The sequence below is a fragment of the Oncorhynchus clarkii genome, chromosome 19 (genome assembly GCF_045791955.1).
Source record: "Oncorhynchus clarkii lewisi isolate Uvic-CL-2024 chromosome 19, UVic_Ocla_1.0, whole genome shotgun sequence".
Classification (NCBI taxonomy): Eukaryota; Metazoa; Chordata; class Actinopteri; order Salmoniformes; family Salmonidae; genus Oncorhynchus; species Oncorhynchus clarkii.
In genome coordinates, this window is record NC_092165.1 from 49,332,603 (window position 1) to 49,346,225 (window position 13,623).

The 13,623-nt window shown below is 48.5% G+C and overlaps 1 protein-coding gene across 1 annotated transcript in view; it reads right to left on the reverse strand.

The window, feature by feature from the left end:
* The window catches only part of LOC139375341 (tyrosine-protein kinase receptor-like), an 83,469-nt gene that overhangs the window by 26,758 nt on the left and 43,088 nt on the right, over nt 1-13,623 (reverse strand). The window contains exons 8-12 of the mRNA XM_071117036.1: nt 13,314-13,414; nt 12,787-12,947; nt 12,460-12,554; nt 5,897-5,995; nt 5,482-5,656 (exon numbers count right to left, since the gene is read on the reverse strand). Coding sequence (XP_070973137.1) covers nt 5,482-5,656; nt 5,897-5,995; nt 12,460-12,554; nt 12,787-12,947; nt 13,314-13,414 — 631 coding nt within the window. The remainder of the gene's footprint in view (nt 1-5,481; nt 5,657-5,896; nt 5,996-12,459; nt 12,555-12,786; nt 12,948-13,313; nt 13,415-13,623) is intronic.

The following is a 13,623-nucleotide window of genomic DNA, read 5'->3' on the forward strand; positions in this document are numbered from 1 at the left end:
CTAATTTCCTGTAATTTTTTAGATGGTTTATGACGTGTTCATATTCTGTCTGGGGAGGGGAGGGGGCACCAGAGAGATCTTAAATTATTAGAGGGCCTATGTCATAAACCCTCAACGTTCCAGAAAGGGGTGAAAATGGCAGTCATATTGGTGTCTAACTGCAATTAATGGCAGCCATAACCAGACTAATTGGAATTAATAGCATTAGGGGCATAATCCTGATTTTACTTATGCAGATAAATAAAACAAAGTCATGTGAAATATCATAAATGTTGTAATATAATTATTACCAACCTTAAATATTGTAATATAATCATAAATACTGTTTATACAGGTTTTATACAAATGTTCTGTATAATTAGCCTGGATCCCGAGCGGCACAGGCACTGCATCTCAGTGCAAGAGGCGTCACTATAGTACCTGGTTTGAATCCAGGTATCACATCCTGCCGTGATTGGGAGTCCCATAGGGCGGCGCACAATTGGCCCAGCAATGTCGGGGTTTGGCCTAAGTAGGCTGTCATTGTAAATAAGAATTTGTTCTTAACTGGCTTGCTAGTTAAATAAAGGTTCAATAAAAAATCTAATAAATATATGTAAACAGAGCATGAATGTCTAAACATTTTTGGGGGTGGAAGCTTAGAGTGATTTGTACTGATTTCAGCCAGTATATGGCTGTGGATTAACTGCATTGCTTTAAAGGAATGTTGGCATATTGCCAGTTAATTTAAAACATTTATGTAACCATTCCCCTAAAACTGTCTCGCTACTAGCTAACAAACATACATACAGTGCAGATAAATTCTTCAAAATAATTATTTAACACAATATCTTATCTGGCAAACCATAGTTGACCAATTCCCTGACCCAAATGGCTGACCTTTATCCCATTTTAAGAAAGTTCATGTCCATTCTAGTATTCTAATTCCTAATTCTATGGGGGCGAACTCCTAGGGTCCCCCAAGAGCCCCTGGGCCCCCAGCCTTGTGGGGGATGCGGCGGTGTATGGTAAGCCAGTGCTTTTAGCATCTAGTGTTGTAATAAGGCCGCGTGACTAGGACAGCAAACCAAAAAAATTAGTTCAAAGCCTTGGTTTGGCAGGGGCCAGATTAGGGAGAGAGAGTGAGCACAGATAGACTAATCTAAGTCTCTATCCGGTGAGTCATGCTTCTCACTCTGCCCCAGTCTTTCTATCTCTCACACACATGCACACACGCACACACGCACACACACACACACACACACACACACACACACACACACACACACACACACACACACACACACACACACACACACACACACACACACACACACACACACACACACACACACACACACACACACACACACACACACACACACAGTGCAGGAAGGCAGGCAGGCAGGGGCTGAGCCCCCGTCATACTCTTCCTCCCCTAACTTGGATGATGTGAAAATCAATCCTGATACTATATTGATCGGTCTAGCAGATCCGTGACACTTAGTAGTATAGAAACTGTATTTAATCAGTTGACTGATTTTTCAGGTTGTGCTGCTTCCTGCCAGCTGTCAATACTGATGTACAGATGCAATCATTGGTCAAGGGGCTTGTTTCAAGCATCTTCTGCACCGCTCCCGAGTATACTACTCGCCAATGTCCAACCTCTTGACACCAAGGTAAACAAAATTAGAGCAAGGGTTGCCTTCCAGAGAGACATCAGAGATTGTAACATTCTCTGTTTCACGAAAACATGGCTCACTGGGGATTTTTTATCAGAGTCGGTACAGCCAATCGGTTTCTTCACGCATCGCAGCGACAGAAACAAACATCTCTCTGGTAAGAATAAGGGCAGGGGGTGTGCCTTATGCTTAACGAGTTGTGGTGTGATCATTACATACAGGAACTCAAGTCCTTTTGTTCACCTGACCTAGAATTCCTTAAAATCAAATGCCAACCGCATTATCTACCAAGAGAATGATCTCCCCCCCCAAGCAGACACCTCGACGGCCCTGAAAGACCTTCACTGGACTCTATGTAAACTGGAAAACATTTATCCTGAGGCTGCATTTATTGTAGCTGGGGAGTTTAACAAAGCTAATCTGAAAACAAGGCTCCCTAAACTTTATCAGCATATCGAATGCATGACCCGGGCTGGCAGCACTCTGGATCATTGCTACTCTAACTTCCGTGACGCATACAAAGCCCTCCCTCGCCCTCCTTTCAGCAAATCTGACCACGATTCCATTTTGTGGCTCCCAGCCTATAGACAGAAACTAAAACAGGAAACGTCCAGGCTCAGGTCTGTTCAACCCTGGTCCGACCAATCGGATTCCACGCTTCAAGATTGCTTTGATCATGTTGACTGGGATATGTTCCAGGTAGCCTCAGACAACAACATTGATGTATACGCTGATTTGGTGAGTGAGTTTATTAGCAAATGCATCAGTGAGGTTGTACCCACGGTGACTATTAATACCTTCCCCAAACAGAAACCGTGGATTGATGGCAGTATTCGCGCAAAACTGAAAGCGCGAACCACTGCTTTTAATCATGGCAAGGCGACCGGAAACATGACCGAATACAAACAGTGTAGCTATTCCCTCTGCAAGGCGATCAAACAAGCTAAGCGTCAGTATAGAGACAAACTGGAGTCGCAATTCAACGGCACAGACACAAGACGAATGTGGCAGGGTCAACAGTCAATCATGGATTACAAAAATAAAACAAGCCCACATCACAGACACCGACGTCTTGCCCCCAGAAAAATTATACAACTTCTTTGCTTGCTTCGAGGACAATACAGTGCCACTGACACAGCCCGCTACTAAAACCTGCGGGCTCTCCTTCACCGCGGCCAACATGAGTAAAACATTTAAACATTTTAACCCTCGCAAGGCTGCAGGCCCAGACGGCATCCCAAGCCGCGTCCTCAGAGCATGCACAGACCAGCTGGCTGGTGTGTTTTCGGACATATTCAATCAATCCCTATCCCAGTCTGCTGTTCCCACAAGCTTCAAGAGGTCCACCATTGTTCTTGTTGCCAAGAAAGCTAAGGTAACTGAGCTAAACAGTTATTGCCCTGTAGCACTCACTTCCATCATCATGAAGTGCTTTGAGAGACTAGTCAAGGATCATATCACCTCCACCCTACCTGACACCCTAGACCCACTCGAATTTGCTTAGCGCCCCAATAGGCCACAGATGACGCAATCACAATCACACTGCACACTGCCCTAACCCATCTGGACAAGAGGAATACCTATGTAAGAAAGCTGTTCATCGATTACAGCTCAGCATTTAACACCATAGTACCCTCCAAACTCGTCATTAAGCTTGAGATCCTGGGTCTCAACCCTGCCCTGTGCAACTGGGTCTTGGACTTTCTGACGGGCCGCCCCTAGGTGGTGAGGGTAGGAAACAACATATCCACCCCGCTGATCCTCAACACTGGGGTTCCACAAGGGTGCATTCTCAGCCCTCTCCTGTACTCCCTGTTCACCCATGACTGCGTGGCCATGCATGCCTCCAACTCAATCATCAAGTTTGCAGACAACAATACAGTGGTAGGCTTGATTACCAACAATGAAGAGACGGCCTACAGGGAGGAGGTGAGGGCCCTCGGAGTGTGGTGTCAGGAAAATAACCTCATACTCAACATCAACAAAACAAAGGAGATGATTGTGGACTTCAGGAAACAGCAGAGGGAGCACCCCCCTTCCAACACTCTACTCAGCAAACTGGATGCAGTTTATCACAGTGCCATCCGTTTTGTCACTAAAGCACCTTATACCACCCACCACTGCGACTTGTATGCTCTAGTCGGCTGGCCCTCGCTACATATTCGTCGCCAGACCCACTGGCTCCAGGTCATCTACAAGTCCATGCTAGGTAAAGCTCCGCCTTATCTCAGTTCACTGGTCACGATGGCAACACCCATCCGTAAAACGCGCTCCAGCAGGTGTATCTCACTGATCATCCCTAAAGCCAACACCTCATTTGGCCACCTTTCGTTCCAGTTCTCTGCTGCCTGTGACTGGAACGAATTGCAAAAATCGCTGAAGTTTGAGACTTTTATCTCCCTCACCAACTTCAAACATCTGCTATCTGAGCAGTTAACCGATCGCTGCAGCTGTACATAGTCTATCGGTAAATAGCCCACCCATTTTTACCTACCTCATCCCCATACTGTTTTTATTTGTTTACTTTTCTGCTCTTTTGCACACCAATATAACCTGTACATGACCATCTGATCATTTATCACTCCAGTGTTATTAATCTGCAAAATTGTAATTATTTGCCTACCTCCTCATGCCTTTTGCACACAATGTACATAGACTCATCCTTTTTTTTCTACTGTGTTATTGACTTGTTAATTGTTTACTTACTCCATGTGTAACTTTGTTGTCTGTTCACACTGCTATGCTTTATCTTGGCCAGGTCGCAGTTGCAAATGAGAACTTGTTCTCAACTAGCCTACCTGGTTAAATAAAGGTGAAATAAATAAAAAAATAAAAATAAACATTGATGGGACAGTAGTGGAGAAGGTGGAAAGTTTAAGTTCCGTGGCGTACACATCACGGACAAACTGAAATGGTCCACCCACATAGACAGCGTGGTGAAGAAGCCGCAACAGCGCCTCTTCAACCTCAGGAGGCTGAAGAAATTTGCCTTCTCACCGAAAACAAACTTTTACAGATGCACAATCGAGAGCATCCTGTCAGGCTGTATCACCGCATGGTTCGGCAACTGCTCTGCCCACAACCGTAAGGCTCTCCAGAGGGTAGTGAGGTCTGCACAACGCATCACCGGAGGCAAACTACCTGCCCTCCAGGACACCTACAGCACCCGATGTCACAGGACGGCCAAAAACAACCACTCGAGCCACTGCCTGTTCACCCCGCTATCATCCAGAAGGCGAGGTCAGTACAGGTGCATCAAAGCTGGAACCGAGAGACTGAAAAACAGCTTCTATCTCAAGGCCATCAGACTGTTAAACAGCCATCACTAACATTGAGTGGCTGCTGCCAACATACTGACTCAGTCTCTAGCCACTTTAATAATTAAAAATTGGATGTAATAAATGTATCATTAGTCACTTTAAACAATGCCATTTTATATAATCTTTACATACCCTACATTACTCATCTCATATGTATATACTGTACTCTATACCATCTACTATGCCGCACGGCCATCGCTCATCCATATATTTATATGTACATGTTCTTATTCATTCCTTTACAATTGTGTGTATAAGGCAGTTGTTGTGAAATTGTTAGATTACTTGTTAGATATTACTGTACAGTCGGAACTAGAAGCACAAGCATTTCGCTACACTCGTATTAATATCTGCTAACCATGTTTATGTGAACAATACAATTTGATTAGATTTGATATGGTTTAGTCTAGTGCAAAAGTGCTCCGATTGCAGAAACAGTTGCTGCCTGTAGCGTTCATGTTTCTACAACATTAGAAGAACATATCAAAACTTGTACCCACATGTATCTGTTGGTGGCTGGTACCCTCCAGGTCTGCACTCCTTTGAACGGGCCGTCTTTACCAACAGTGACATTGAAGTTGGTGTTGCGGTACGCGCTGTCACACTGGGCCTGGGTGGGGCCTCGGGGGCCACTGGCCCCACAGGATGTGAACCACCAGGTCATCAGGGACACCTCTGAAGAGAGGAGACAGACACGTCAGTCAACAAACAAACTCCCTGTGTTGCACAGAAAGAAGACAGACAAACAGACATATGGTAGAACAGCTGCTGAGGAAATCAAAGGAAATTATGTTAATGGGAGCACCTTGTTTATTATGAAAAATGGCCAGGAAAAACCACTGTGAAAATCGAACAGCAAAGGCCATTAGTGATAGAAATGCTAAATATATTCCATTGGAACAGCTGGTAGTGTACCTGAGGCAGAGGGCTCTGGAAGGGGGCTGAGGAAATCTAGCTCACTGATGGAGTCCATTTCATGGAAGAATCTGTGTCCGAGCAGCAGGGAGTTGAGATCTGAGAGGAGGGAGACAGACACATTCATTGCTACAAAACATTCTCTTTCATACATTTTCCATTAATCATGGTCAAATCAAAGACAGAGACAGAGATAGAATTTAGAATGTAGATTTGGTTTAGTGAGCAGCTTAAGGTCCAAAGCTTAGTAGATAAAAAGACATACACTAAGAAAAAAAGGTTATATCTAGAGGCTAAAAGGGCACTTTGGCTGTCCCCATAGGAGAACTGTCACGACTTCCGCCAAAGTTGGCTCTCCTGCCTGTTCGGGCGGTGCTCGGCGGTCGTCGTCACCGTCCTACTAGCCACTACCGATCCCTTTTTCGTTTGTCTGTTGGTTTTGTCTTATTAGTTTCACCTGTGTGTATTTTAGTTTAATTAACGTCCTTATATGTAGACTCAGAAATATTTACAAAAGTCAAAAAGAAAACAAAGATGTGTACTTTCAAGAAGAGAGAGACAGGTGTGTGTGTTAGGTCTGTTTGAGTGGTAGGACGCGCCTGATTCCACCCACCTTGATAAAACGTGACAGAATCCCGCACCACCATGGAATCAGCAGGAGCAGCCTCGTCTCCTCTCCCATCGATGGAAGAGAGGGTCCTCCATCACACCAGCGTGCTTCACCGGATTGGTTCTGCCATGGACCAAATGATGGAGAGGATGGATTGATGGGAGAGGAGTGGCCTTCCCACCTCATCTCTAGCACCCCCTTCTCCAGCACCTCCTGTTCCTGCGACCACATCTGGCTCCGGGGCTCTTCGGCTGACACTCCCACGGGAGTATGACGGAACGGCGGCTGGGTGCCAGGGTTTCCTCCTTCAACTGGAACTATACCTGGCTACCGTGCGTCCTGCTCCCTCCGGAGAGGAGAGCGTGAGCGCCCTCGTCTCCTGCTTGACTGGGCGAGCCCTTGAGTGGGCCAACGCAGTGTGGAATGGTCCGGACTCGGCGAGGGATAATTACCCAGAGTTCACCCGCCGATTCCGAGCTGTTTTTGACCATCCACCAGAGGGTTGGGCGGCGGGTGAACGGCTGTTCCACCTGCGTCAGGAGACGAGGAGCGTACAGGACTTTGCTCTGGAGTTCAGGACCTTGGCCGCAGGAGCAGGATGGAACGACAGGGCCTTGATTGATCATTTCAGATGCAGTCTCAGGGAGGACGTCCGCAGGGAGCTGGCATGTCGGGACACCACATGCACCCTGGATGAACTCATTGACTTGGCTATCCGTCTCGACAACCTGCTGGCTGCCCGCGGGCGTTCGGATCAGGCCCTGTCGTTTCCACTTCCCAGCCCTCCTGCCCCTATCCCAATGGAATTAGGAGGGGCGGCTTCGAGGGGGACCGGAGGAGGAGTGTCCTCCTGCACCAGTTGTGGTCGACGAGGGCACACGTCCGACCGGTGCTGGAGGAACTCGTCTGGGAGTCGGGAGGACAGGCGAAGCACTGCTCGATCACCCCAGGTGAGTAAGCACCAGACTCACCCAGAGCTTCCTGTCGGTCATGTGTATGTATTGACTTCTTTCCCTGGTTTTTTTCCCTCTCTACAGCATAAGGCGCTAGTCGATTCAGGCGCAGCTGGGAATTTCATGGATCGTGGGCTTGCGTTAAGGCTAGGGATTCCCCTGGTGTCGTTAGACCTACCTTTCCCCGTGCACTCCTTAGATAGCCGACCATTAGGGTCAGGAGTAATTAGGGAGGCTACGGTGCCACTGGACATGGTAACACAGGGGGATCATAAGGAGCAGATTAGTCTGTTCCTTATAGATTCACCTGCGTTTCCAGTGGTGTTGGGGGTTCCCTGGTTAGCTCAACACAACCCGGTGATTTCCTGGCGACAGGGGGCTCTTAAGGGGTGGTCAGAGGAGTGTTCTGGTAGGTGTATAGGAGTTGCCGTTGGTGCGACTACGGTGGAGAGTCCAGACCAAGTTTCCACCGTGCGCATTCCCTCTGAATATGCCGATTTGGCTATCGCCTTCAGTAAAAAGAAGGCGACCCAATTACCACCTCATCGTCAAGAGGACTGCGTGATAAACCTTCTGGAGAACGCTGCACTTCCTAGGAGTCACGTGTATCCATTGTCCCAGAAGGAGACGGTAGCGATGGAAACATATGTTGCTGAATCGCTGGGACAGGGGTACATTCGGCCCTCCGCATCACCCGTCTCCTCAAGCTTCTTTTTTGTGAAGAAGAAGGATGGAGGTCTGCGTCCGTGCATTGATTATAGAGGTCTAAATTCCATTACAGTGGGGTTTAGTTACCCACTTCCTCTCATCGCTACGGCGGTGGAATCATTTCACGGGGCGCGCTTCTTCACAAAACTGGACCTGAGGAGCGCGTATAATCTGGTGCGTATCCGGGGAGGAGATGAGTGGAAAACCGCATTTAGTACTACATCTGGTCATTATGAGTACCGCGTCATGCCATACGGGTTGAAGAATGCTCCAGCCGTCTTCCAATCCTTCGTAGATGAGATTCTCCGAGACCTGCTCGGGCAGGGAGTGGTAGTGTACATCGATGACATCTTGATCTATTCTGCCACACGCGCGGCGCATGTGTCTCTGGTGCGTAAGGTACTTAGGCGACTGCTGGAGCATGACCTGTATTGCAAGGCGGAGAAATGTGAGTTTTTCAAACAGTCCGTTTCCTTCCTGGGATATCGTATTTACACCTCCGGGGTGGTGATGGAGGATGACCGCGTTACAGCCGTGCGTAATTGGCCGACTCCGACCACGGTGAAAGAGGTGCAGCGGTTTTTAGGGTTTGCCAATTACTACCGGAGGTAGGGGGTTTTCCGGGGTTTTGGTCAGGTGGCTGCTCCCATCACCTCACTGCTGAAGGGAGGACCGGTGCGCTTGCGCTGGTCAGCAGAGGCGGGCAGAGCCTTCAGTCGTTTGAAGGAGCTGTTCACCAATGCGCCCGTGTTGGCGCATCCGGACCCCTCTTTAGCATTCATAGTGGAGGTGGATGCGTCCGAGGCTGGGGTCGGAGCCGTGCTGTCCCAACGCTCGGGCGTGCCACCCAAGCTTCGCCCGTGTGCTTTCTTTTCGAGCAAGCTCAGCCCAGCGGAGCGAAACTATGATGTGGGGGACCGGGAGTTATTAGCTGTAGTCAAGGCTCTGAAGATGTGGAGACATTGGCTTGAGGGGGCTAAACACCCTTTTCTCATCTGGACCATCGTAATCTCGAGTACATCCGGGCAGCGAAGAGACTAAATCCACGTCAGGCTAGATGGGCCATGTTTTTTACCAGGTTCCGGTTTACCCTCTCATACCGGCCAGGCTCCCAAAACACCAAAGCCGACGCGCTGTCCCACCTCTATGATACCGAGGAGCGGTCCGTTGAGCCAACTCCCATCATTTCACCGTCATGTCTCGTGGCACCGGTGGTATGGGAGGTGGACGCGGAGATAGAGGAGGCCTCACGGTCAGAGCCGGCCCCCCCTAACTGTCCAGTGGGGACTCAGTACGTGCCGAGGGGGGTCCGGGACAAGCTGATCCGGTGGGCTCATACTCTCCCCTCCTCGGGTCATCCTGGCATCGAGAGGACAGTGCGGAGTCTGAGAGGGAGATACTGGTGGCCCACGCTGGCTAAAGACGTGAGATTTTATGTCTCCTCCTGCTCAGTGTGTGCTCAGAGCAAGGCTCCTCGGCACCTGCCTAGAGGGAAATTACAACCCCTCCCCGTTCCACAACGGCCGTGGACACACTTATCGGTGGACTTTCTTATCGACCTTCCCCCCCGTCCCAGGGAAGTACTACGATCCTGGTCGTTGTGGATCGGTTTTCTAAGTCCTGTCGTCTCATCCCGTTGCCCGGTCTCCCTACGGCCCTGCAGACTGCGGAGGCCTTGTTTACCCATGCCTTCCGGCACTATGGGGTGCCTGAGGACATCGTTTCTGATCGGGGTCCCCAATTCACGTCCAGAGTGTGGAGGGCGTTTATGGAGAGACTGGGGGTCTCGGTCAGTTTAACCTCAGGTTTTCACCCCGAGAGTAATGGGCAGGTGGAGCGCGTAAACCAGGATGTGGGCAGGTTTCTGCGGTCCTATTGCCGGGACCGGTCTGGTGAGTGGGCAAGGTATGTTCCCTGGGCTGGACTAGCTCAGAACTCCCTACGCCACTCCTCAACTAACTTGTCCCCTTTTGAGTGTGTGTTAGGTTACCAGCCGGTCCTGGCTCCATGGCATCAGAGCCAGCCCGAGGCTCCTGCGGTGGAGGAATGGGTACAGCGCTCCAAGGACACCTGGAAAGCCGTTCAGGACTCACTACGGTTAGCGGGAGAATGGCAGAAGAGGAGCGCTGACCAGCACCGCAGTGAGGCCCCCGTGTTTGCACCGGGGGACAGGGTCTGGCTCTCGACCCGAAACCTGTCCCTCCGCCTGCCCTGTCGGAAGCTGGGGCCGCAGTGTGTGTGGCCGTTCAAAGTCCTGAGGAGAATAAACGAGGTGTGTTACAGGTTACAACTTCCTAGGTATACGGTAGTATTACCCCCTCGTTTCATGTGTCTCTCCTCAGGCCGGTGGTGGCTGGTCCTCTGCAAGAAGGTGAGGTGCCTGAGGTCCCTCCACCCCCTCTGGACATCGAGGGGTCCCCGGCGTACACAGTTCGGGGCATTCTGGATTCGAGACGCCGGGTGGGGGGCCTACAGTACCTCGTGGACTGGGAGGGGTACGGTCCGGAGGAGAGATGCTGGGTTCCGGTGGGGGACATTTTGGACCCTTCTCTCCTGAGAGATTTCCACCGCCTCCACCCGGATCGCCTAGCACCTCGTCCTCCGGGTCGTCCTCGAGGATGGTGGAGGGGGCGTCCTATTAGCCACTACCGATACCTTTTTCGTTTGTCTGTTGGTTTTGTCTTATTAGTTTCACCTGTGTGTATTTTAGTTTAATTAACGTCCTTATATGTAGTAGGTTGTCCCGCCCTTGTTTTGTGCGGGATTGTTTTGTATTCATGTCATTTGGTGTAGTACTTGTGTTTTATTCTCCGGTCTATTTTTGATCCTGTGTTGGATTATTCACCCTGTATGTTGGGTTGACTGTGTTTTTGTGCGCCGGAGAATCAACTGTTGAATCACTGAAACCTGCTCTCTGCGCCTGATTCCACCCACCTTGATAAAACGTGACAAGAACCCTTTGAAGAACCCTTTTTGGTGCCAGGTAGAACCATTTTGGTTCCAGGTAGAATCATTTTGGGTTCCATGTAGAACCCTTTCCAAAGGGCTCTGTCTGGTACCAAAAATGGATCTGCCTGGGACCAAAAATGGATCTGCCTGGGACCAAAAATGGTTCTACCTGGCACCAAAAAGGGTTCTTCAAAGGGTTCTCCTATGGGGACAGCCAAAGAGCCATTTTAGCCTCTAGATATAACCTTTTTTTCTTAGTGTATGGCCATTCTCCACTGGCCATTCTCCACTGAATGTACTGTGTCCTAACTAGAATCTATTCAGTTCCTCCTACACAAACGTCATGGCATCACTCAGATGAATGGCGTGATTCAGTGATATAGGCCATGTGAGCTAATAGCCATCATCTAGTGGTCCTTTAAGGAATCTATTTCAAATCAAATCAAATTGTATTTGTCTCATGTGCCGAATACAACAGGTGTGCAGTGAAATGCTTACTTACAAGCCCTTAACCAACAATACAGTTTTAATAAAAATACCTAAAGAAAATAAATAAAGTAACAAATAATTAAAGAGCAGCAGTAAAATAACAATAGCCGGGCTATATACAGGGTAAACCGGTACAGAGTCAACGTGCAGGGGGCACCGGTTAGTCGGTTAGTCGAGGTAATTGAGGTAATATATACATATGGTAGAGTTATTAAAGTGACTTAAGCATAGATAATAACAGGAAGGGCGGGGGGGAGGGGGGGCAATGCAAGTAGTCAAGGCAGCCATTTGATTAAATGTTCAGGAGTCTTATGGCTTGGTGGTAGAAGCTGTTTAGAAGCCTCTTGGACCTAGACTTGGTACTCTAGTACCGCTTGCCGTGCGGTAGCAGATAGAGCAGTCTATGACTGGGGTGGCTGGAGTATTTGACCATTTTTAGGGCCTTCGTCTGACATCGCCTGGTATAGAGGTCCTGGATGGTAGGAAAATTGGCCCCAGTGATGTACTGGGCCATATGCACTACCCTCTGCAGTGCCTTGCAGTCGAAGGCCGAGCAGCTGCCATACCAGGCAGTGATGCAACCAGTCCTGAACCCCAGGCTGTAGTGACGCCTCAGCACTGTGATGCAGTGCCTTAGACTGCTGTGCTACTCAGGAGGCCGAAAGCGGCCCCTCTCAATCAGTAAATGTAATCTTAAAATATTTAGGGAGTTTTACCTGAGAAATTATTCAATGATGTGTTTGGAGCCCTCCAAATAGTCGCTCACTGTACTCGAGCCATACAGTATGTTATAGTATCTACATTGAGACCTGACTGTTTGTGTTGTGTACAGATTGTGTTGCATGGGGGGCTACCTGTGTCAAAGCATGCTGCCCCCAGGGTGATGTCATCTAGGGCGATGTCAGCCTTGGAGCCTGGTCCACACAGAGCCTTCACCTTGAGGTGGAACCTGGGGGAACACAGATCACAATGAATGGAGAGAAACACAGTATGGCATTAAATCTAGATTTAACATTAGTTTTTGTTTTATTAAAATACCCTAAATTCTTTCACATTCTTTCACAGCAATCATTTATCAAACTACAATCACTCAAGAAACTCTAACTCTGAACTTTATGTAATGTTATGTTATGTGTTGACACCTCAGGTCAGTAATTAAGCAGTACATTAGGGCACCATACCCACTGAGGAGGGCAGGTAGCTGTAGAGTGATGTCCTGCCAGTTATCTTTCCACTGTCCAGACCTCTCCCACACCAACCGGGACATGGTAGTACTATTTTCCTCTAGTGACAACAGCACGGTGCCATTAAACTCCCCATAGAGATACAGGGAGAAATGCAACTGCAGACAGAGACATCCAGAAAGGATGTGAATTAGTGAATTTCATGACATACTTTTTGAAAACTTTAACATGACTTAAAACTATATGAAGTTTGATATTCTGTGTGTAGTACCAGATGACGGCTCTCTGTTATGATAGACCAGCTGTCTGGGGGGGAAATCGGACTAATTACAAAAAATGCTAATCAATAGACAGGCCTTGGCTATGGCTAGCATCTCTTGAGGGTGGTTCTAAAACTCCCATAATGAAGATGTCTAGAACTCATCAGTGAGTCATCAGTGAACATGTTGTTGGAAGGGGAGATTGTCTCATCATTAAGGAAGCCATTGGGTGGCTGGATAGATATGCCCATTTACGCCTCTCACCTGACAGGCTGTGGTAGAGACCGGTTGTGGGAAGGAGTAACTCCGGACAGACACCTCATGACTGGAACTACTCCTTCTCACGGCCAGGAACAGGAAGTGCCCTGAGTGAAAAGACAATAACCACAACAAAGAGTGGAGCTGACACTGACGTAGTGCACCAGTCAACAGGGCATGACTGATAGAGCTCTGAAGAAAACAGTCTTTCAGTCCTCATCTCAAAGTCGATTTGGACTGAAACCAATTGGAGCTATAAACTGAAATGCAGAAAATGAATGGAAATCATCTCAGCAGCAATAGGACATGTTTTACA